This window comes from Eutrigla gurnardus (genome assembly GCF_963514095.1).
Source record: "Eutrigla gurnardus genome assembly, chromosome: 1".
Lineage (NCBI taxonomy): Eukaryota > Metazoa > Chordata > Actinopteri > Perciformes > Triglidae > Eutrigla > Eutrigla gurnardus.
In genome coordinates this window covers 2068857-2093025 of record NC_139915.1, presented here as the reverse complement: position 1 = coordinate 2093025, position 24169 = coordinate 2068857, and the positions used below count along the sequence as shown (strand labels likewise).

The following is a 24169-nucleotide window of genomic DNA, read 5'->3' as shown; positions in this document are numbered from 1 at the left end:
GTGTTTAAATAAGGTTTTCAAATAAAAACTCAAAATTGCTAAATCAAAACAAAAAAAACAAACAAATTGTGTGTACTAAATATACACAGTGTTCCATAAATCACGTGCAGTTACAATGAAATCATTAGTTAGTCTACTTCTTTGTTTATCTTACAGTCAAGAAGCCATGAAACATTATTTCAAAAGGAGAAACAGGTGATGAAGATGGATTCTTACCTCTCTTTCTGACTCAGTTCATCTGAAAACAAAAGCAAGCTGTTAAATGTTAAATCAGGAACATCATTTTCATTATCAGTATTTCTGGTCTTCCCCAGACTTACTGATGTTTGCACAACAAGATGTCCTTATGCTTTTCCCCACTGCTTCACATCAGAACCAGCTGACGCCCCCCGCCCCCCCTTCACTCAACTCCCCTTCCTCCCGCCAACATGGTGCCCTGCTGACGTCTGCGATAATGATGCATTTAATGCATTTAAATATAAAGTCACCGGTTTACATATCAAATGAACAGTCTGCCACACATTTCTGCCACATTTTGAACATATAGAGTATACATTCAACCTTGTCAGTCCCAGTGTGGCAAATTATTTGTTTTCTTAATCCATCAAAAGTAATACTGCTGTCACTAAATATTGCTATTGCGTCTCAAACTGATGGCTTTTTCAATGTCGGCTAACTTTCATGACTTGTTACCGAATCCCAACAGGCTTCCTTAAAAACCAACTATGAAATGTATTTAAAATAAAAACATTCATGGCGATGGAGAATATAAATTTGCATGGAAATAAATGTGTTGATAGCAGTATTACACCTGTTTTATCCGCGTTTCCATCCAACAGCATCGCGTGTTCGCCTCCAGGAGGAACCCTTTCGCGGTCGCCATCAACCTGGCCGGACACAATTTGCGTTGCACCGCCCGTATGTTTGTTTCCTGTCGGAAGCATGAAGTAGCTATCAACAGACAACGGACTGTAGATTCTGTCTTTTTTTTTAATACACCGGACTCAAAGTGGATATCTCACTGGTCAAGATGTCTCGGGGCTCCATCGAGATCCCTTTACGGGACACCGATGAGGTAAAACTCGTCCAACATGTCGACTTTATTTTGTTTCTCCTACTAATGAAGTGAACCTCACTGTGCTACTAGCCGTTAATGCTAACGAGGGCTAGCATTAGCTATCGTAAGAGATTTGCGAACATTTATAAGGTTCTGCAGAAATCAGGCTCTGATGCAAGTTAGGTCGGTTATCGTGGTGTTTTCTTGTATTAACCCTCTCAATGAAGTAGCCCACGTTGAATCCAACAGTTGCAATTGTTTTAATTTAAGGACTTTAAATTAGTTCATAATGTAAAGTTAATATGTATTAGTTTCCATATCTATGGATACATATTATACCTGCAGACTATAATTAAAACAGTTTGCAGCTGTTTGAAAATATCTTAAATGAAACGTACAGTAGGAGTTTTGTCAGATGGATGCTCTGAATTGAATAAATCGTGTCTTGCAGGTCATCGAGCTTGACTTTGACCAGCTGCCTGAAGGAGACGAGGTCATCAGCATCCTGAAACAGGAACACACGCAGCTACACATATGGATTGCGTTGGCGGTGAGTCACTGGACAGTGGTTACATGTATTATCAAAGCGTAGAGTGCTATATTAATAAATAGAACACAATCCAGATGCTAAACTTGAATTTACACTATCAGGTGTTACAGTGTGCACTTCTTCTTTTCCAGTTGGAGTACTACAAGCAGGGCAAAACGGAGGATTTTGTCAAGCTTTTAGAGGCCGCTCGTATTGATGGAAACCTCGACTACAGAGACCACGAGAAGGACCAAATGACCTGTCTGGACACATTGGCAGCTTACTATGTTCAACAAGCACGCAAAGAAAAAAACAAAGATGCCAAGAAAGAGCTCATCACACAGGCCACGCTGCTCTATACAATGGCAGACAAGATCATCATGTATGATCAGGTAAGGGGGGGGAGTGATGATGATGAGAGAAAACTGCTATTGCTCCATTCATTTTGCATTATTAGTAAATGCACGATGCTCTTCCCTCACTCAGAACCATTTGTTGGGGCGAGCCTGTTTCTGCTTGCTGGAAGGAGACAAGATGGACCAGGCTGACGCTCAGTTCCACTTTGTCCTCAATCAGTCCACCAACAACATCCCTGCTTTGCTTGGCAAGAGGAATAATACAAATAAGATATTAATCTTGACCGCTGTGAGTGATTCACTGAAATAATCACACGGTTGTTGTTCAACAGGTAAGGCTTGCATCTCCTTCAACAAAAAAGATTACAGAGGAGCACTGGCATACTACAAAAAGGCTCTCCGGACGAACCCTGGCTGCCCAGGTAAACGCATCACCTGTATCCTCCTCAAAATAAAAGCTGGGGTCCAGATTACTTTCACGACATGTTTCATTTCTACTGCTGGAGGCTGGTCGATACTAGCAATCAATATCTGAGTTTAAAAAACGATTGTGAAAGATCTGTGTTACAGATTATTCCTCATCGTGTTTTTGTGTCTCTGTCCAGCTGAGGTGAGGCTCGGTATGGGCCACTGTTTTGTCAAGCTCAGCAAACTGGAGAAGGCACGTTTGGCGTTTGGTCGAGCCCTAGAGCTTAATTCAAAGTGTGTGGGAGCTCTGGTTGGTCTGGCAGTGTTAGAGCTCAACAACAAGGAGGCAGATTCCATCAAGAATGGAGTGCAGCTCCTTTCGCGGGCCTACACCATCGACCCCAGCAACCCCATGGTGCTCAACCACCTCGCCAACCACTTTTTCTTCAAGAAGGTAGGCACTAGTCTCGTTTTTCATTAAATCACATGTGCAGTTCTAAAACGAGGTGTCATTTAACTATTATTCATACCTGCATTTTCTGTTTTCTATCAGGATTACAGTAAAGTGCAACATCTGGCCCTCCACGCTTTCCACAACACAGAGGTCGAGGCCATGCAGGCTGAGAGCTGCTACCAGTTAGCTCGCTCGTTTCACGTGCAGGTAAGTTCCTAACTGATGAGACGACTTGCTGTTTATTCATCATGTTATCACTTTACGTCTCTGATATCTCTTTTTATTTTTCAGGAGGACTATGACCAAGCGTTTCAGTATTACTACCAGGCCACTCAGTTTGCCTCGTCCACCTTTGTGTTGCCCTTCTTTGGCCTTGGGCAGATGTATGTGTATCGAAGAGACAAAGAGAATGCAGCGCAGTGCTTCGAAAAGGTCTTAAAGGCCTACCCCAACAACTACGAAACCATGAAGATCCTGGGGTCTCTCTATGCAACATCTGACGATCAGGAAAAGAGAGACATCGCCAAAGTACGTGTCCTGTACAGATGATTTCAGATTTAGTTACAGTTGCTGATCTGAATACACCAGTGTCTTAACAATGTGTCTGGAATGACCTGGAGTAAAATGCTGAATGAAATGTGTTGCCCAGGGTCATCTGAAGAAAGTAACGGAGCAGTACCCAGATGATGTGGAGGCGTGGATCGAGCTGGCTCAGATCCTGGAGCAGACCGATATTCAGGGAGCACTGTCTGCATACGGCACCGCTACCCGCATCCTGCAGGAGAAGGTGCAGGCTGACGTTCCCCCTGAGATCCTGAACAACCTGGGGGCTCTTCACTTCAGGCTCGGCAACCTTGGAGAGGCCAAGGTAGCTATCGATATGAAGCACAGCTTGTATTGACCTAAATAGCTATATCGACTCTGGATATACAAAACATGAATGTGTAGTCATTTTTAATCCAAGATCGTGTAGAACACCGTGTGCACGGTCTTTCATGGATGGGTCATGTTTTCTCTTACAGAAATACTTTCTTGCATCTCTCGAACGGGCCAAAGCTGAAGGAGAGCATGACGAGCATTACTACAACGCCATTTCTGTCACTACGTCCTACAATCTGGCCCGCCTGTACGAGGCAATGTGTGAATTCCACGAAGCTGAGAAACTCTACAAAAACATCCTGAGGGAGCATCCTAATTACGTGGACTGTAAGCGTGCAACATTATACAATTAATAAAAGTGAGCGCACGACGATGTCTTTCTCTTTGTAATCTCTGAAGAATTGTTTGAATTGTTGTTCCACAGGTTATCTGCGTCTTGGTGCGATGGCTCGCGACAAAGGGAATTTCTACGAAGCCTCTGATTGGTTCAAAGAGGCCCTGCAGATTAATCAGGTACTAACACAGGGGAGCATGAAAAAACAATGGAAGGCTTTAATTTGATCCTACATTATGAGCAGAATATAGTTTTGTCTTTCTGTCTTCATTACACCTGTTGTAATGTGAATATAATAAAATCCAGTGTCAAACTCTCTCATCTGATATCTGCCCTGTTTGGTGCAGGATCACCCGGATGCCTGGTCCCTAATAGGGAACCTTCACTTGGCCAAACAGGAATGGGGACCCGGTCAGAAAAAGTTTGAGCGTATTCTGAAGCAGCCGTCCACACAGAACGACACCTACTCCATGTTGGCTCTGGGGAACGTGTGGCTGCAGACTCTGCACCAGCCCACCAGAGACCGGGAAAAGGTGCAGTTCAATAATCACCACACCTATAGTGTCATTTAGCGCTTCTGCTAGTTCTAGGTTAAATAAGCTTACATTTTAATTACATTTCATACAATGTAGTGATTTCCAATGTTAGTACAGACGTGCAAAATAATACATCTCCAAATGTAGTAAGAGTATTTTTTGTCTTCACAGGAAAAGCGACACCAGGATCGAGCCCTGGCGATATACAAACAAGTCCTGCGAAATGATGCAAAGAACCTCTATGCTGCCAATGGCATCGGTCCGTTGACTTCCATTTATTTACTTGTTTATTCCTGCGACTCTATATGTATGATGTATTTACCATAAAGCCCTTGTGTCCAGGTGCTGTCCTGGCCCATAAGGGCTTCTTCAGAGAGGCTCGTGACGTGTTTGCCCAGGTGAGGGAGGCCACAGCAGACATCAGTGACGTCTGGCTAAACCTCGCTCACATCTATGTCGAACAGAAGCAGTACATCAGCGCTGTGCAGATGGTAAGGGCCTCACTTAGTTATTATATGATTTTCTTTGTGGGTGTTTATCTCTGAGAGTGTTTTTTCCTGCTCCACAGTACGAGAACTGCCTGAAGAAATTTTACAAATATCAGAACACCGAGGTGCTGCTGTATCTGGCGAGGGCGCTCTTCAAATGTGGGAAACTCCAAGAGTGCAAGCAGATGCTGCTAAAGGTAACACAAAGAGAAAAATACCTTTATTTTATGCTTTATTATGAGGGGCGTATAGCTTTATCTTTGTGATGTCTTCAACAAGGCCCGTCATGTGGCGCCCAGCGACACAGTGCTGATGTTCAACGTGGCCCTGGTGCTTCAGAGACTGGCCACTCTGGTGTTGAAAGACGAGAAGAGCAACTTGAAGGCTGTGCTCAGCGCTGTGAAAGAGCTTGAACTTGCTCACAGGTATGAGACTTGATTCATACCTCCTCCTGCCAGTTCGGTCCTCCAGCTTACCTGTGGCTCATCCTGGAGTTTCATCTCCTCCTCCTCCCACAGGTATTTCAGCTACCTCAGCAAGGCCGGAGACAAGATGAGGTTTGACCTCGCTCTCGCAGCATCTGAGGCCAGGTCAGTCTGACTTTATTTCATATAGTTTAAATACACACTGGAGCTTTTTGTTTGTTTATTTTTCCAAATAATTTCTGAAAATAATAATTGCTTAACTTCTGATAGAATATTCACACTTTAAAAAAAATCTAATAAACTGATATCAGTTATTCCACCCATATTAGCCTCTAACTATTTATGAATTATTTATTTTACGCTTGAGAGACATTAAATGTTTTTCTTTAACCTTACACTTGGTGGATGTGCTGTGGGATTGCAGGCAGTGCTCTGATCTACTGAGTCAGGCTCAGTACCACGTAGCGAGAGCCAGAAAGCAGGATGAGGAGGAGAAGGAGCTTCGGGCCAAACAGGAACAGGAGAGGGACTCGCTGCGACAGCAGATGAGGAAAGAACAGGTAAGTGTGCTGCTACCATCCAAACATAGAGCTTTTTAGTAGTAACTGATTGAGACTGTTTTTTTGGTTTTTGTACATTACATAAAGCACTTCTTATTAATTGGTTGGCTTATGATCCTTAAACCTTGTTAGGAGGACAAGCGTAACAAAGTGGTGGAGGAGCAGAAGAAGCTCTTGGAGCAGAGAGCCTTGTATGTGGAGAAGACCAAGAACCTGCTCACCTTCGCAGAGGGATCAAAGGAGTTGGCCAAAGAAAAGAAGAAGGGTGGTGGACGTGTGAGTGTCTGATAATAAACTCCACAGCACACTATATGGCAGAGAACGCAGCATGGTCAACTTACTTTTATATGCAAATATGTTGTTGTTTTTTTAATCTCTAAGCGTAAGAAAGGAGACATGGATGAGTTTGTCAACGATGACTCTGACGAGGACCTGCCACTGCGGAAGAAGAAGAAGAGAAAGGGCGGCAGTGGCAGCGAACAGGAGGATGGCAGAGACGGAGATAAAAAGTCACGCAAGAAGAGGAGGAAGTGAGTCTGCTCCACTGATGTTGAGTTGGACCGATGAAGGTTCATAAGATACAGATACAACAATTGTTGTCTTGCATTTCAGACCTGCTAGAGGAGATGACAGTGATGACGAGGAAGGAGGATCACGACCCAAGAAGCAGCGTAGACCCAAAGAACGCAAGAAGTTTGAAAGGGTACCTTTAGGTTTTCTGTTTGGTCTTTTCTTTTCAATAATGCTCTTAAAGTCCTGATTTCTATAACTTTAACATCCTTTCTACTTTTTTTAGCCCCAGCCTGAGCGTCTGCCACCGTCTCTCAAAGGGAAGATCAAGTCTAAGGCTATCATCTCCTCGTCTGAGTCCTCTTCAGACGAGGATGGCCTGAAAATAGCTGAAGACAGGTAAGAGCAAAACAGTTTAAATGAGAAGTTACAGTTGGAACATCGATAGAAAATGAATCGCTGCACTTTCTCCCATACAGACAACAAAGAGACAGTGGTTCAGGATCTGATGAGGGCAGCCATAGGAAGCGTGTTGCGTCTGACAGTGAGTCAGATGGAGGTAGGAACGCCTCTGGCAGTGAGGCGGGCAGCCCTCGGCGCTCTGCAGCCTCCGACGACTCTGGCAGCGACCGTCCCGTCAAGAAGAGGAGGGTGCAGCGGCAGTCTGATTCAGAGCAGTCGGACAACGAGAGCAAGAGGAGTCGGTCGGGATCCGAAGACGAGTCCCGGCGTGGTTCGCCCGTCGCAGCGTCCGACAGAGGATCAGACGTGGGTTCAGACAACGAGGGCTCCCCACGCCGCTCTGACAACGAGGGCTCCCCACGCCGCTCTGACAACGAGGGATCCCCTCGCCGCTCTGACAATGAGGGATCCCCACGCCGCTCTGACAACGAGGGCTCTCCACGCCGCTCTGACAACGAGGGATCCCCACGCCGCTCAGACAACGGCTCTGAGCACGAAGCCTCCAACAACGACGACAGCGAATAAATCTTTCTCACAGACTTGTCCCATGTAATGCTGAGGAAAAACTCTCCACTTCTGCATTTTTATTTTGTATTAAAAGCAGGGATTTCTGTCTGTACGATATCTCGGAATTTAAGCTAGATCAGTGTAGTCTTTTGTTGTTACAGCATTCTGGTGTATTCCTCACGTCTTACTGGAAATGTCCTTTCACAGATGCTGTGTTTTGTTAAAGATATTTTGTTAAAGACAGATCAAATGGCTTAAAGTTACCTACAAGTTTTAAACATCTTCTATCTCAGATGGTTGGATGAGAGACTGACCCAAAGATGGGAGCAGCGAAATGGCAAATAAAAAAAAGAGAAAACAAAGAATTGTGTAAGGTGTGGATTGTTAAATTCTGCTTATGAATCATTCAAATTGACCCAAAAGAGAAATGGTGTCAACTTTATTTTGATAGTGTGGTCTTAGGAAACACTGACTACAATTGTAGGATTCATAGTCGGATGTTGTGGCCAATTGTATGTTTTATTTTTGTGTAAACATTTTGTGATAGCAGGTAGCAGGTTTTGAACTAAATGTATACCCAAGATAGAGCCAATCAACTAATGAAACATAGATGAGGTAGAAAACTGTTAACTGTTACCTACCAGGTTTTCGGTTTATCTATTGCATTCCTGCTTTTCCTGTCTGCATGCCAGCTTCTCCTTCCTGCTTCTCGTCAATAGATCCTCGTACTGTTCAGCACAGACTTATCTTTATCTTTAAAAGGACGTCTGCAGAGAAACACTTTATTTCCATTTAATCTGAAGTCTTGGAAAAGATGTGTTCCTCTGTGTGCAACACACACACACACACACACACACCAGTGTTGCCTTTATAAAGTTAATACAAGCTCAGGATCATCTGCAGTCTTTTTCTTTAAATCTAAGTTGTTAGCTGAACTGGTTTTAGTGGTTTGACCACTTTGTCCTCATTGGAGATAGGAATGACATTTGCCTGGAAATAGGCCAACTTTTTAACACTATATATGTGACTTAATGCACTGTAATGCAGAAATAAAGTGTTGCTTCAGTGTTTCCTTTAGAGTCACATCAACGAGCTGCAGTGAGACTTCCTTGTCCTCCACACAAAGGTATTGTTTCATTTTGCTACTTTATTGTTCTATTTCATTCTATTCATTTTAGGCCTACCTGATATTGTTCAGTTTAATTTCAGTTTACCTCATTTTGATCAGGTTTTCGATGGTAATATATCTTAAGAAGTAGGCTATATTTATTTCTTTAATTTAATAAAAAAAAAAAAATTTGTTTGGGCTTGTTAAACCTAATTGGATAATATGAAAATGTCATGTCATGCCTTTGCAGCTGTAGATACATTATTTGTTTCAAATCATTTTGAGGTGAATGACGTGTAAAAGTTACATGACTTGAATTTAAAAAATCTGTTAAAACAAATACTACACTCAGTCACTTGTAAAACAGATGTAATCGCAGATTTTCAAAATGTGTTTTTAGGCCCTTATAAATTGTTGATTGCAAAAAATTCCAAGATGAATTACAGCCTTTGAGTCTGCCTCGGTTTGAGCAGGATTGAAATCGATGAAAGCTCACTTTTTGATTGCGACACGTGGAGTAGATTAATCACACTTGTAATGCTGTGTGACTTGTCATCACACTTATAAAACACCGACACTTATGATTACAGACAGTTATTACAATGTGTTACACAGCTGGATGAGAAACAACTACAAGACTTCAGTGTTCGTAATGAATCTCTTTGCTGTGTCGATACAGGACAAAATGAAGAAAACCTGTTCTTTGGAGAAGAGCGATACTCCGAGAGTCTCTTCTGTAAGTAAAGAACAAACAGCAGCTTCAACCAGAACACTTCCTTTACACGTTGCTTTCACTTCCTGGTATCCTCCCTTTCCTATTGTTGCTCCTGCAGCCTTTGTTTACAGATTTGTTTTATCCTCTCTCTCTCTCTCTCTCTCTCTCTCTCTATCTCTCTGTCTCTCTCTCTGTCTCTCTCTCAAGAAGCAAGATGTTTTCCGATGGAGAGCTGGATCTGTGGTCTCCACCCCAGAAAATACTGATATGGACAACAGAGAGAGAGCGTATCCTACCCTGTTTGGAAAGTACAGTCAGAGCCTTCAGACCCTCAAACCCTTCCGCTGGTCCTCATCCCAGTCAGTCTCCTTGTTTTATGCACTTATATGTCTTTGATACTAAATTGAAAGGTGGCATGTTTGCAGACAGATACTCTACACTCCCCAGACTGAATATTGGGCGATGTTTCCATGTCCAGGTCCCACCCTCTGGACAGTGTAGGTTTCCTGTCCTTTGCAACCTTTGCATGGATGCACCCAATGATGTGGGACTTGTTCAGGAATAAGACGAACATGAACTCTCTCAACTTGTCTCCTTTGGATGTAGCTGACACCAACGGAGAAAGGTCTGACTCTCTTCTTGGCAGCACCCACATTTCTCCACTGTTATTTGATGCAACAGCACAGTATATTTACCATGACGCATGAAAAGCCGTCATGTGTCACATGTGTCTTAGTGTTTTGCTATAATAAAGGCTGATTATGTGTGTTGTGCACAGGCTCCAGAGATTCTGGGAAGAAGAAGTGGCAGCGGTTGGCCTGGAGAAGGCCTCTGTGGTTCGAGTGATCCTTCGCTTTCAAAGAACCAGGCTGATTCTGTCTGTCTTTATTGGGGTCCTTGTCATGGTGGTGTCTTTTCTGGGCCCGGTAATTTTATTTGGAGTTGAATATCTTTTATCCTAAAAATTACACAGGGGCCCCAACTAGGTACTGCTTTTTTGTAAGGTGTCACAAACCATTAAGAGTGGTATCCATTGGTTATGTTATAAATAGTGAGATGTCAACAAAGTCACCTGAGAATGAGCAACATGATGATAACTGTAACTGATTGAATGCTTAACGCTCTTTTTTTGTGTGTGTGACAAACTTCTAGGCTGTTCTGGTCTACGAGATCCTCAACTATACTGAGGATCCAGAGAGGTCCACCGTGTCCCATGGTGTAGGTCTGTGCTTTGCTCTGTTCACCTCAGAGTTCTGCAAAGTGTTCCTCATGTCCTTGCTGTGGGCGCTGAACCTGCGCACCGCAGTCAGACTGAAGGGTGCCTACTCTTCAGTGGCCTTTCAGAAGATCACCTCTTTGCGGGTGCACAACGGCATTTCAATGGGAGAGGTAAAGACCCAGTTACACACATCAGGGTTAATGCTTATTGAAGGCAGGTTGAAATGGTATAAGTATGAATGGGTGAATTGTGCCCAATTGTACATAATTTGTATGAACGACATTGTATTTGGTATTATTGCATTTTTCTTCTTGTTTTTGACCCAGTTTTTTAGTTTTCAAAGACTGTATTTTTTTGTCACCGATATCTTGTGGAATGAATCTACTCTCACTAGATCAACCAACTAGCCCTGGCAAGTCTTGATTACAAATTTAGAGGACATCTTTCTCTCGCTCTCTTCTTCTCTCCCATCCAGATGATTAATGTTTTGACCAACGATGGCCACAAATTATTTGAGGCAGTCTTGTTGGGGAGCTTCTTGCTGTCCATCCCAGTGCTCTTTACTGTGTGTGTTATCTACGCCTGCTACGTTCTGGGCTACACTGCACTGATAGGAGTCTTCGTCTTCCTCATCTTCATCCCCATACAGGTCTGTATTAGAAACTGTGGACCAGAGCAAAAAAGAGTTCCTGCAATTATCAAAGTTTATAAACTGGATTTAATTAGGTCCTCGTTAGCAAATAGTAAACAGAATTACTTATTTTCCTCAACTATTCAGCCATCAATGTGGACAACACTACATTTACTATTTGCTCTATTGAATGTTGTTTTCATTTATTGCTTATGTTAATCTATTTTTTTTATTCAGTTTGGCTTGGCCAAGCTCATTAACATATTCAGATGGAAAAGTATATTAATAAAAGACGATCGTGTTGGCACGATGAATGAGATCCTCACCAGCATCAAACTTATCAAGATGTACGCCTGGGAAGATTCCTTTGAAAAGAAGATTGCAGGTATGAATATGTTAAATAGCAAATATCAAGAGCATCATTTATACTCTCCACTTTGCGCCAACATAAAACCAATCACTGTGTGCTGGCGGTCAACTAATATCAGGAGACGCTAAAGTGAAAAACTATAACTATTGTCCAACTATGTGATGCTGTTTCTCTATAGATTTAAGGAAAAAAGAGAAGAAAGAGCTGCAGAGAATCAGTTACATCCAGTACACAAATACCAGTCTCACCATCATCATCCCCACCGTTGCCACCGTTCTAACCTTCATTGTACACACTTTGTTGGGCTTGAAGCTCAACACGTCTGATGTGAGTACCACAGCAGTGCAGCACAGAGTAGAACAAACGTTGCCATCATGATTAGATAGAGGTGTGGCACAGTGGTGTAGCGGTTAGCACTGTCACCTCAAACCAACATGGGTTTCGCCAGCATTCTGTCTGGACAGAATACATCTTCTCCCCTGTCGGAGTGTGTTTTCTCCAGGTTCTCTGCCTTCCCCAGTCCAAAGACATGCAGGCTAGGTTAATTAATCACTCTAAATTTGTGTGAATGTGAGCATTCATAATGGACTCCCCTTTTTCATTTGTTTGTGTTTGTACTAAACCAGAGGAGGCTACAGACATGTTCTGGCTACTACAGCATTGTGCTCATTTAAAACCAATGTCCCATCTTGTTGGTGCTGTATAGTGCGAGCTGTGTTTGAGGATGATTCGTTGTTATTTACAGGCCTTTACCACCATCGCCATCTTCAGCTCCTTGAAGTTCTGCACAGCTCTACTGCCCCTGAGTGTGATGTCTCTGGCTGAGGGTGCTGTTTCACTAACACGGCTAAGGGTACTCCTCTCTTAGTGTCCTGCTCACCAGGAATAAATAAAGTTTGCTGTGCAAACTTGACTTTGATGCTTCTGTTGTTATCGTCTTCATTTTACACTGATATAATGTATGCCTATAGAATTGAATAATTGCTCTTTTCTATTCAATTACAAATTTGAGTAACTATTACTTGAAATATAAAGATTGAGTGGATGGATTGCATGGATTGCATTCTCAATAAAAATGTTTATTTTGAAAACATAAAAAGTGTATAAATGCAATGTGTGGCTATTTCAGAAAATATTGCTGATCCAGAACCCGGAGACCTACCTGATCCATACAAAAGACAGTGGCTCAGCTATTGTGATGAAAAATGCTACACTTTCCTGGACCAAACCAGACAGCCAGCCAGACGCCCCACCCATCTCGGCCAATGGGGTGAAGGGTGACAACGTGGAGGAGGCGTCCCAGAATGAGCAGAGTGGAACCTTGCCAACCCTGAGAAACATCTCCTTCACACTGCCTAAGGTGTGCTTCACCACTGATAAGGATACATGAGGAGAACTGGATTGTGTTGAAGGTAAACTCTCTCTATCTTATCTCCTGAAGGGCAACCTGCTTGGTGTCTGTGGGAACGTGGGGAGTGGAAAGTCATCCCTGATTTCCAGCATTTTGGAACAGGTTGGCTCCTCCTTTTTGTCTTTTTAGTCCTTTATTCTATTTTCCAATTCCTGCAAGTCTCTGACATCATAGTAGATAATGTATTGGCTTTGGTTTCATTTCATTGTATAAAACGCTGATTTACCTGATGCTGTGTAACGTGCAGCTTTTTTTTTTTTTTTTTTAGCTGCACCTTCTGCAGGGCTCCCTCACAGCTGATGGGACATTTGCCTACGTTTCCCAGCAGGCCTGGATATTCCAGGGAACTGTCCAAGAAAACATCTTGATGGGGGAGCCTTTTGACCAGTCAAGGTAATATATATATAATACAGGTATATATATATATATATATATATATATATATATATATATATATATATATATATATATATATATATACACTCAACAAAAATGTAAACGCAACACTTTTGTTTTTGCTCCCATTTTTCATGAGATGGACTTAAAGATCTAAAATTCATTCCAGATACACAATATTACCATTTCTCTCAAACATTGTTCACAAATCAGTCTAAATGTGTGATAGTGAGCACTTCTGCTTTGCTGAGATAATCCATCCCACCTCACAGGTGTGCCACATCAAGGTGCTGATCTGACATCATGATTAGTGCACAGGTGTGCCTTAGACTGTCCACAATAAAAGGCCACCCTGAAATGTGCATTTTTTTTGCTCAGAACCAGTCAGTATCTGGTGTGACCACCATTTGCCTCATGCAGTGCAACACATCTTCTTCGCATAGAGTTTATCAGATTGTCAATCGTGGCCTGTGGAATGTTGGTCCACTCCTCTTCAATGGCTGTGCGAAGTTGCTGGATATTAGTGGGAACTGGTACACGCTGTCGTATACGCACACACGTATAAGCACATCCCAAACATGCTCAATGGGTGACATGTCTGGTGAGTATGCTGGCCATGCAAGAACTGGGACATTTTCAGCTTCCAAGAATTGTGTACAGATCCTTGCAACATGGGGCCGTGCATTATCTTGCTGAAACATGAGGTGATGTTCATGGATGTATGGCACAACAATGGGCCTCAGGATCTCATCACGGTATCTCTGTGCATTCAAAATTCCATCAATAAAATGCACCTGTGTTCTTCGTCCATAACAGATGCCTGCCCATACCATAACCCCACCACCACCATGGGCCACTCGATCCACAACATTGACATCAGCAAAGCGCTCACCCACACGACGCCACACACGCTGTCTGCCATCTGCCCTGAACAATGTAGACCGAGATTCATCCGTGAAGAGAACACCTCTCCAACGTGCCAGACGCCATCGAATGTGAGCATTTGCCCACTCAAGTCTGTTACGGCGACGAGCTGGAGTCAGGTCAAGACCCCGATGAGGACGACGAGCATGCAGTTGAGCTTCCCTGAGACGGTTTCTGACAGTTTGTGCAGAAATTGTTTGGTTATGCAAACCAATTGTTTCAGCAGCTGTCTGAGTGGCTGGTCTCAGACGATCTTGGAGGTGAACCTGCTGGATGTGGAGGTCCTGGGCTGGTGTGGTTACACGTGGTCTGCGGTTGTGAGCCGGTTGGATGTAGGCCTACTGCCATATTCTCTGAAACGCCTTTGGAGACGGCTTATGGTGGAGAAATGAACATTCAATGCACGAGCAACAGATCTGGTTGACATTCCTGCTGTCAGCATGCCAATTGCACGCTCCCTCAATGCTTGTGGCATCTGTGGCATTTTGCTGTGAGACAAAACTGCACATTTCAGAGTGGCCTTTTATTGTGGGCAGTATAAGGTACACCTGTGCACTAATCATGATGTCAGATCAGCATCTTGATGTGGCACACCTGTGAGGTGGGATGGATTATCTCAGCAAAGCAGAAGTGCTCACTATCACACATTTAGACAGATTTGTGAACAATGTTTGAGAGAAATGGTAATATTGTGTATCTGGAATGAATTTTAGATCTTTAAGTCCATCTCATGAAAAATGGGAGCAAAAACAAAAGTGTTGCGTTTATATTTTTGTTGAGTGTATATATATATATACACTGGAACTTTGACAGGCGTCGTGGCCATCGTGAAATTCCCACCCCGCGTCAGGCGCAGAAAAACAGTCTCGGGTAAAGAAATATATCAATATGCGATCAGCTTTTCTGATCGGCACTTTGACCGATCAACCTGTTTAGGGTCCATATCGGCCGATAACGATCGGCAGCCGATTGATCGGAGCATCCCATATATATATATATGTATATATATATATATATGTATTGCTAAAGGGATTCTGTTTGTAATGTTAATATTTAACATATCATTATATGATATGTCATAAAAACAAGACTTTAATAGGACCTTGTATTTAAAAGCGTAATAAAAAATGTTTTTTCAAAAATGATCATGCTGAATGTTATCTTACTCACAGATACAACCGAGTCGTGGAACTCTGTAGCCTCAGAGCTGACCTGAAAATCCTCCCACATGGTGATCAAACTGAGGTAGGAGCTCTCTGTTGTACTCTCAACTACAACTTTCCAGTGCAGAAGAACTTTTATCACTAACTCTCTCTGATGTGTAAACAGAGTACTGCATGACATAACAATGTTTTTAGTCGCTTTCTGGTGTTTTGTTGCCAGATTGGAGAGCGAGGGCTGAATCTGTCAGGGGGCCAGAAGCAGAGGATCAGCCTCGCCAGAGCTGTCTACTCAAATAAAGACATCTTCCTCCTTGATGATCCACTATCTGCTCTTGATGCCCATGTGGGGAAACATATCTTTGAAAAATGCATTAAGAAGGAGCTCCAGGGGAAATCAATCATACTGATTACACACCAGCTCCAGGTACAGTAGATACAGATTTATTCCTGAGCAGTGAATCCTAAACGGCTCATTATTAAGCTCAACATTAACGACAAAATGCCATCAATGTAAAGATTGTTGACATGGTTGTCCTCGCTTGTGTCTGTCAGTATCTGGAGTTCTGCGATGACATTTTGGTTTTGGATGATGGCGAGGTGCAGGAGACCGGAAACCACCAGGCCCTGATGAACGCCAACGGACGCTACGCTCACCTCATCACCAACTACCAGAAGGAACAGTCTGAAGTAAAACCAATGCAAAACTCAGATGTACAATAGCTCCAATGGCGTGTTATGAGTCTTTCTCTTTTGTATTATTAGCTGCAACATCTTTATTGTTTTACTATAGCTCAAAAACAATAAATGCTAAAAGATGGTAGCAATTCGGAACATAAACGGTTCATCATCTAGGCACAGGCTACACCCTCAACTGGACTCTAATTAAATTTCATGAACGAAGATCTCTACACACATCAGTCTTGTTGGTTATAAGTCGATATTTTGTTTTATTTATCAAGGAGATGTCCTGTTACCATTGTGTGCAAAACTCTGTGACCAGTGATGTGGCCGGGAATATTTCAGGACGTTGGGGGTATAGCCAGGACTGTATGGAGGGTTTGGGATATCCTCCTCTGGGATTTCTTTGAATCAAAAAGCTGTATTTGGGTGCTTTTTATATAGTTTAGGTTTAGAATACCTTTGTCATTTTCAACATGTTCAGAGTCAGCAGTGGCACTGTGTTTTTGCTTATTATTTACAGACTCCGAATGAGGAGGCGGAAGTGTCACCCCAAGACACTGCCCAACTGAAGGACGCTGGGCTAAGAGATAACAGAGACAGCGGGTTAGTGAACCCAGGTATGGAAACCTGTTCGTGCAATGAGCTTAAATGGAGTCAACAAAATCGCCAAATTCTGACAGTTAAAATCAAAACGTATTTAATATGTTTGGATAGCAAAACTCTACAGGTACAAATATACTTTGCAAAGTTAACTGCCCAACCCCTATGAATGTGCTACCCCAACATTACACAATCCAAAAGTTAAGTCAATCAATAAATCAATTGCAGAGAGGTTAACAAATCTCCAATCCTGACTGTCAACATACTGTTATTGTAGTAATTATATGGATACGTTTTGGAGCATATTAACCCCCCGCATCTGTGCTTCCTTTCAGCATTTGACATGTCAGACGAAAAGGATTATGTAACAACAGCTGGCCAAAAATGTGAGTTTCCAAACAGTTGGTGCAGTGTCAGCCAATTCAGATGTTATTTATCTAGTCTCTTCAAGAATGTTATAACAGGGTTTTTTCATGAGTGCTAGCATTTGGCTTTTCTGATGTTTTGAAGTATCACCTAGTGCCTGATGTGTGTTTTCTTTTGCATAAATGAAGATATTTACACCATAAATTGCTTATTATTTCATCAGAAGGCAGGAACCTTTGTTTGCCCTCTATAAAACCCTTTTCTTCCTCTTAAGCTCCTGTCAGTGATCAGCTGGTCAGTCAGGAATCAATCACAGAAGGTGGCATTCGCTGGAGAGTCTACCACCAATACTGCAAGGCAGCTGGAGGTCTAATACAACACACACACACACACACACGATTCTATGCAATAATACACAATGAAGACATGAACAACGTGGTTGATGATGTTTGATGTGTGCTGCTGTAGGCTACGTAGTAACCTTCATCACCCTCCTGAACATCGTCCTGATGGTTGGATCCACAACCTTCAGCAACTGGTGGCTCAGCTTCTGGCTGGGGCAAGGTGACGGGGTGAGAACCATATCTCTCTGTCTAGATTTTGTTCCACATATCTGCACTATATCATGGCAATATTTGCAATAGCATAAAACATATTCTTGGGTTATCATGAGTTGAGAAATAATCTCTCTGGCCCTGGTCTCCAAGTCATCCAATAAGACCACATCAGACCAGGGCGACATCTCCCTCAACCCACGCCTGAACTTCTACCAAATGATTTATGGCCTGACGCTGCTCATCATGATGATACTTTCCATCAGCAAATGCTTCTTCTACACATGGACTACCTTGAATGCATCTTCCAAACTCCACGACACCATGTTCAAGAAGGTACTGTTGAATGACTGCCCCCCAGCCATCTCTATGCCATTTGACATAAACATAAATATCAAACATATAAAAATGTGTTACTCTTTTGATGTGATAAAGCTCTGCCAATGATCCGCTGATGAAGACTGTTCTTTGTTTTCCTTTCTCAGATTTTCTCCAGTCCCATGAGTTTCTTTGACACGACGCCAACGGGCTGCATTCTCAACCGCTTCTCCAAAGATCAAGAGGAGGTGGACATTGTGCTTCCTTTTAACATGGATCCTTTATTGCAATTTAGTCTGGTGATCATCTTCATCATTATCATCATCTCTGCTGCCTTCCCCCCACTGCTGGTAGCTGTGGTTGTAATGGGAGCTTTGTTTGTCCTCAGTCTCGTGTGAGTTGATACCAGGAAAACAGAAGCTTTCATAATCTGATATCTACAATTACAAGTTTAGTGAATTAAGCAATAGCCATGTAATTTGCAAGATTAAGATTTTCATTGAAATTGTTCTTCACATCTTAAAATCTGTTGCATGAATGGGCAGAGTTTAAGGTATACTGATTATCACTTGTGATTCATGTGCAGAATCTTCCAGAAGAGTATCCATCACATGAAGAAACTGGAGAACATCAGTCGTTCTCCCTGCATCTCTCTCACCACCTCCACCCTGCAGGGCCTCAGCACCATCCATGCTTACAACATCAGAGACAGTCACATAAAACTGTAAGATAACGGAGGTCCTCCACGTGAAAAGCTTTATATTTTTGCCTTTCGTTTGCTGACGCTTCAGGCTTGCTCTTCTTTAATGAAGTAATTGATCTTTCAGTCACAGAGTGTTATGTTTGCCTCAAGCTATTGAACTCAAATGCAAACACGGCACAGGAGACAGGAATCAGTTTAAAGGGATAGTTCAGAATTTTGGACATAAGACCTATTTTCCAAGTGAGCCGGTGTGTTCGAGACGTCTGGAGACGTTTTCAAGACATTTCATTCAGTTCTTCTAGTCGCCGAGTTCGCTTGTGCTATGGCTAGCGCAAGTCAATGGTTCTAGTTAGCCAGGCATTAAAAACAGTCTTGCCCACTCCACAGTGCACCCGAGGCAAATCCATTGTAACTGCAGACTATCGATGTACATATGTCTTGATAGAATGTTTGAAATAAAACCAACCTTGCATTTTTAAGGATTTATGTCTCAGCAGCAGCAGCAACGTGTCATACTTCCTAGTAGGCTATGGCAGCGGCGGACTTCAAATATTATTCTATCAACACATATGTACATCGACAGTCTAGTGTTTTAATTGATTTGCCTCGGGGGCACTGTGGAGTGGGCAAGACTGTTTTTAATGCCTGTAATGAGGGTTGAGGGTAATGGGCAACAGGTGGAAACAATCAGGAATCAGGGATGACCTCAGACTGGGGACACATGAGGAAGGGCAAGTGACCTGAAACGAGAGGGGAGTTACTCTTCAAAATAAAACAGGAAATTCACAAGACAAAAACCAAGACAAGACAAAACCTCACAGCGGCGTGACACTCACATTTAATGTATTATGTTATTTTTCCTTCATCTTAATGCATGGTGGTATATAATTAATCGGTGAGTGACCTTCAGTTGTACACTAATTTCCAAGATGAATTGTGTGATCCTTTGAATCCACTTCATAGGGTATTACAATTCTTATTATACAAAAGTAGAGCACTACAACATGGCAAACTGACGATACAACCAGAGTCTCAGAGTCTCACTTCCTGCTCTGTATTGTAAACACTGTTTTACTGATTGTTGGGGTGAGGCAGCACAGTGTGTGTTCACAAACCCTGGTATGTCCTTTATCATGTTGTAGGTTCAAATTTGTGAACGACATCAACTCGAGCCACTTCTTACTGTTTCACTGTGGGACACGTTGGCTCTCCTTCTGCCTGGACTTCACGTCTGCCATCATGTCCTTGCTGGTGTCTCTGTTCGTAGTGCTCAGCAGTAATGACCTCATCAGTCCGTCTTTGAAAGGCTTGGCCTTGTCCCACACGGTACAGGTAAGATTTGGTTTCCTCATTTTGTGTTTTGTAAAGCCACTTTGCAACCACCTGTAACATAACATTACAATGTAAATGTAACATGTGGGGCTGTTTCTGTGTGTTGTCCAGCTGACAGGCTTGCTTCAGTACACAGTGAAGCAGCTGACGGAGGTGGAGGCGAGGTTCAACTCAGTGGAGCGGCTGCAGGAATACATCACAGTGAGACCTTAGAATTTTAATTATGATAAGGATAAAAATAATGATAGTCCAGCTAACAAGCCCTCAGACTCCCAGACCTCTGGTAGCAGACCCAAGCTAGACAGACAGACAGACAGACAGACAGACAGACAGACAGACAGACAGACAGACAGACAGACAGATGCAGAGGTACAGGCTTCCTGACTGGACTTTCATTAGAACTTAATTCTTAATTATCATCTAACACCTCTGATCTTCTGTCTCCCTCAAAGTATTTATAGCATATAAAGTATTTATAGCATATAAATACTTTGATATGAATGATTTGTTATTCATTGTGTACAGTGTTGTAAGTCCGAGGCGCCCAGGCACATCACAGAGGTTGAAGTCCCAGAGGACTGGCCAAAGAGCGGAAGCATCACCTTCCACGGCTATACGATGAGGTACAGAGAGAATACTCCCATCGTCCTGAACGGACTTGATTTCTTCATCCGAGCTGGAGAGAAGCTGGGGATTGTGGGTAGGACGGGCTCTGGTAAGACCCTGACTCCAGGAGATTTTCCTTATAACTTTGTTTTTCACACAAGAGTTTGGTGTTAATTCAGAAAATGTCATGGTTGATTGAAGAAACTATTAACTTATTATGTCATACAGTACAGTAAATCACAAAGGCTATAGACTCTATTGATCATAATGTTTCATATATAATGGAAAGGTTTTTAGGCCTGTGTTACATCAACTTCCTCTAAAGTTTAAGTGAGAGAATTAACAGGGATAAGATGGATATTTTGTTCAGATATGACTGTAGGGTGCTGAGAATGTAAAGCATTCTTGTTTCCATTCTGGTTCGTGTCTGTAGGGAAGTCCTCTCTAGGCGTGGCTCTGTTCAGGCTGGTGGAGCCAGCAGCAGGAACCATCCTGATAGATGGCGTGGACATTATGACCATGGGTCTACAGGACCTACGCAGCAAACTGTCTGTGATTCCTCAGGATCCTGTGCTATTTATTGGCACAGTCAGGTAACTACAGCTGTTTACCCAAAGGGACCCACTGTTCTCACTGTGGTGGGTTAGTCACTGGTTCCCCAACCGTGATCATGTGTTTGTCTACAGGTACAACTTAGACCCCTTCAATAACAACAATGATGAGGAGATCTGGACAGCGCTGGAAAAGACCTACATGAAGGACTCAGTATGTTTGCAGTGTAAAATGAAGCACAGCACATCAACAGTTCATTAACAATCATTACAATCATTACGGTCATTTATCCAGATTAATCTGCCAAGACTTCATACGGCATTGTTGAGCACAATGCTTAGACACAATGACAACTGTTTGTGATGCATATTTTGAACTGTGGCGTATTATCAGCTTCATGTAATTAATGTATCAAAGTATTCAGAGCAGAAAAATTGCACCCTGTGAGTGTTACGCAATTATATTATTATTACAGAGGCATTTTGTGTAAGTAGAGAGTTTAATGTCTGGGTTACTCTTAGTAACATTGGTAGTCGTGGTAAAAGCAATGCAGTGAGGATAGTTTTGTTTCCTCAGATCTCCAGACTGGAGGGAAAACTCCAGGCACCGGTCCTGGAGAATGGAGAGAACTTCTCTGTGGGAGAAAGACAACTCATGTGTATGGCTAGAGCTTTACTCCGACACTCCAAGGTTCGTACGTGTATCCACCTCCTTGATTTCTTACCATTTACACACTTACTCATCTTACATAAATATGTGTTAAACACCAATCAAATGAAATGTCATTATATTATTCACACATGCATCAACTAACCCACCACAGCCAGTATCTCTGGCCAGTATTTTATTGATTTATCAGTCACTATTCTAAGTGGTCTTGTTCAGTTCTCTACGTCTATCTGTGCAGTTGCGTCTCATTGTCTTCCAAACCTTCTCTACTATCTACCGCCCTAACTCTCCTCCTTTCCAGACAATCTAACTGTCCCTCGTCTTGTCCAACAGATCATTCTCTTGGATGAGGCAACAGCATCCATCGACGCAGAGACGGACTCCTTAATCCAGAACACCATCAAAGAAGCCTTCCAGGACTGCACCGTGCTCACCATCGCCCATCGTATCAACACTGTGATGCACGCAGATCGGATTCTGGTCATGGACAACGGAGAGGTAACAAACAACACAGATACACAAGGTAAAGTCTGTGTGGTCTTAAACCTAAACTTACAGGAAGTGTTCTGTCCTGCAGGTGGCAGAATTGGACTATCCAGATGTGCTGAGGCAAAGACCAGACTCTCTGTTCGCCTCACTCCTTGCTGCTGCCAACACCGTAAACACCTGAACCACGTTTTTAACCTGTGAAACTGTAAAAAATAGTGATGTATTTTTTTCCTCTGTGTGCTGAAACAAATATTATTTCATAGGATTTGTATAGCAGTGGATATGATTGTACAGCAAAAGCGAAAAGATAAATACGCAAATATAACAAAACAAAAGTAGTTGCTTCTACAGTGTTTTCATGGCGTTATTCTTTTTTCCCACAGCAAGTCCCGTCTAACTGTGCTGTGAATGCGAGTGTTAACGTTGCAGATATTGTATTATATATCTTTTTAAACTCCAGATTTAAGATGTTAATTTCCCAGCTTGGGATCAATAAAGTACATCTATCACTGGCCACTTTGTATTGCAACTGCGGCACAGCAATTTCCATCGTGTTGCATAGAATTGTATTCCATCGTATGAGCCCAGCGAGTGAAAGGAAGCAATGTGCTGCAAAGCATCCAGTCTGCAGGAAACCCAAAAAAGGAAGAAGTAATACTGTTTGTTGTTTTTTTGTTATGTGAGGTATTGTGTTTTCTGTATTATCATTCTTTGTGAAATGTGTTTTAAGTAGCTCTTGTTGTCCTTCTTTAAATGTCACCATGATTTGTGTCGTCATGCTCTGTGAAATGTTGTTTGTGAAATGTTGATATGCAATAGTGAGTGTACAGCTTGTATTGTAAATATAACTCAACACACAGCCATTAATATCTAAACTGTGAGTAAACACGGAAGTGAAAATGTCCAAATTGTGCCAAAAGGGTTAGGGGGTTAGATTTTATTTAAAAAACAATGTGCGGCATATGTTGTTAACTTATTAATATTGTTTTTTTTTTTTTTTTTTTTTTACCAGTTGACCCATTAACCTCTTCAATGAAGCCATTAGGAAAAGCTGATTGAAGGGATGACTGTGCTATAATGCTCTATAGCAAAGCCAGTAAATCGGCTTGAGGATCAGTTCATAGAGAAAGTTTGCTGATACAGTTCTTTTGTGTGTGAGCGTCAAAATCCAAGCAGCGTCTTATGAGGAAGACTGTTTTCTGCTGTGAAATCCCGTTAAGGCATGACGTTCCTTTCATCCGTGGTATTGTGTTTTAGTGGTGAGGTCGCGTCCCCAGCCTGCTATTTCAATCCCCCCTTTATCTTCCACTCGCCATCCTCTCACCTTCCTCTCATGATAAAAATGATGGGAATGCACACAATAGATTCAAATATTATAAATGAATAAAATGAAGCACAGGAGCTAAACATGTAAGCTGTTTTCTTGTTATAAAGAAATCCAAGTTAGGAAGAATGTTTTGTTAAAGGACACGAGCTGTAAGTTAGTTTCAGGTTCACCATCGCTCATGTCTTTGAGCTGTCATCTGACTGAAGGACACATGATGGCACCAGAGTTAGTTTTCTCTCCTTTGCTTTCCTGCTGATGGCCCAGAAACAGAACGACTACATGAAATTGGTTTGCTTGAGGGGTTCAGTTTCAAAACACAATCTCCATTTTGCAAAGAGGAATGGTTCTAATTGAATCTGGCATGTGTTCAGATTTAAGGACGATATCTCCTCACCTCTGTTTATGTCGGTGAAGTTTCTGTTACAAATTTAACATTTCACCCAACTGCATTTTCTGTAGTGGCAATATGGTAAATACAGTATATCACCACTGAAAATCATTTCTACACAACAAACTATTAAACACATTTC

General features: G+C 42.3%; 2 protein-coding genes across 2 annotated transcripts; both read left to right on the top strand.

The window, feature by feature from the left end:
- Window positions 1-928: 928 nt before the first annotated feature.
- Window positions 929-7862, top strand: ctr9 (CTR9 homolog, Paf1/RNA polymerase II complex component). The gene is made up of 23 exons (XM_084015964.1): window positions 929-1075; window positions 1509-1607; window positions 1739-1978; window positions 2073-2190; window positions 2275-2364; window positions 2548-2804; window positions 2904-3011; window positions 3096-3332; window positions 3454-3672; window positions 3827-4010; window positions 4108-4196; window positions 4365-4550; window positions 4725-4812; window positions 4896-5044; window positions 5122-5238; window positions 5321-5466; window positions 5560-5631; window positions 5891-6026; window positions 6159-6302; window positions 6408-6556; window positions 6639-6729; window positions 6823-6935; window positions 7016-7862. The coding sequence occupies exons 1-23, from the start codon at window positions 1031-1033 to the stop codon at window positions 7521-7523; spliced, it is 3585 nt and encodes a 1194-aa protein (XP_083872090.1). The 5' UTR covers window positions 929-1030; the 3' UTR covers window positions 7524-7862.
- Window positions 7863-9595: 1733 nt separating this feature from the next.
- On the top strand, window positions 9596-24106 carry LOC311010805 (ATP-binding cassette sub-family C member 12-like; the record flags this gene model as incomplete). Its single annotated transcript, XM_084005455.1, has 28 exons — window positions 9596-9687; window positions 9807-9953; window positions 10107-10254; window positions 10481-10717; window positions 11023-11196; window positions 11416-11563; window positions 11727-11875; window positions 12294-12401; window positions 12678-12908; window positions 12990-13061; window positions 13228-13352; window positions 15452-15524; window positions 15663-15866; window positions 15995-16129; window positions 16644-16740; window positions 17364-17456; window positions 17558-17661; window positions 17797-17979; window positions 18129-18355; window positions 18548-18685; window positions 19807-19996; window positions 20108-20197; window positions 20522-20711; window positions 21036-21195; window positions 21289-21367; window positions 21731-21844; window positions 22157-22321; window positions 22401-24106. The coding sequence occupies 28 exons, from the start codon at window positions 9596-9598 to the stop codon at window positions 22491-22493; spliced, it is 3966 nt and encodes a 1321-aa protein (XP_083861581.1). The 3' UTR covers window positions 22494-24106.
- Window positions 24107-24169: the final 63 nt, after the last annotated feature.

What these genes read in the sequence shown, in the direction of transcription:
- ctr9 (XM_084015964.1), top strand. Translation starts at nt 1,031, where the DNA reads ATGTCTCGGGGCTCCATCGAGATCCCTTTACGGGACACCGATGAG. An exon ending in ACATATGGATTGCGTTGGCG is followed by an intron (nt 1,608 to 1,738) that starts GTGAGTCACTGG and finishes CTTCTTTTCCAG; the next exon opens with TTGGAGTACTACAAGCAGGG. An exon ending in AAAAGAGAGACATCGCCAAA is followed by an intron (nt 3,333 to 3,453) that starts GTACGTGTCCTG and finishes TGTGTTGCCCAG; the next exon opens with GGTCATCTGAAGAAAGTAAC.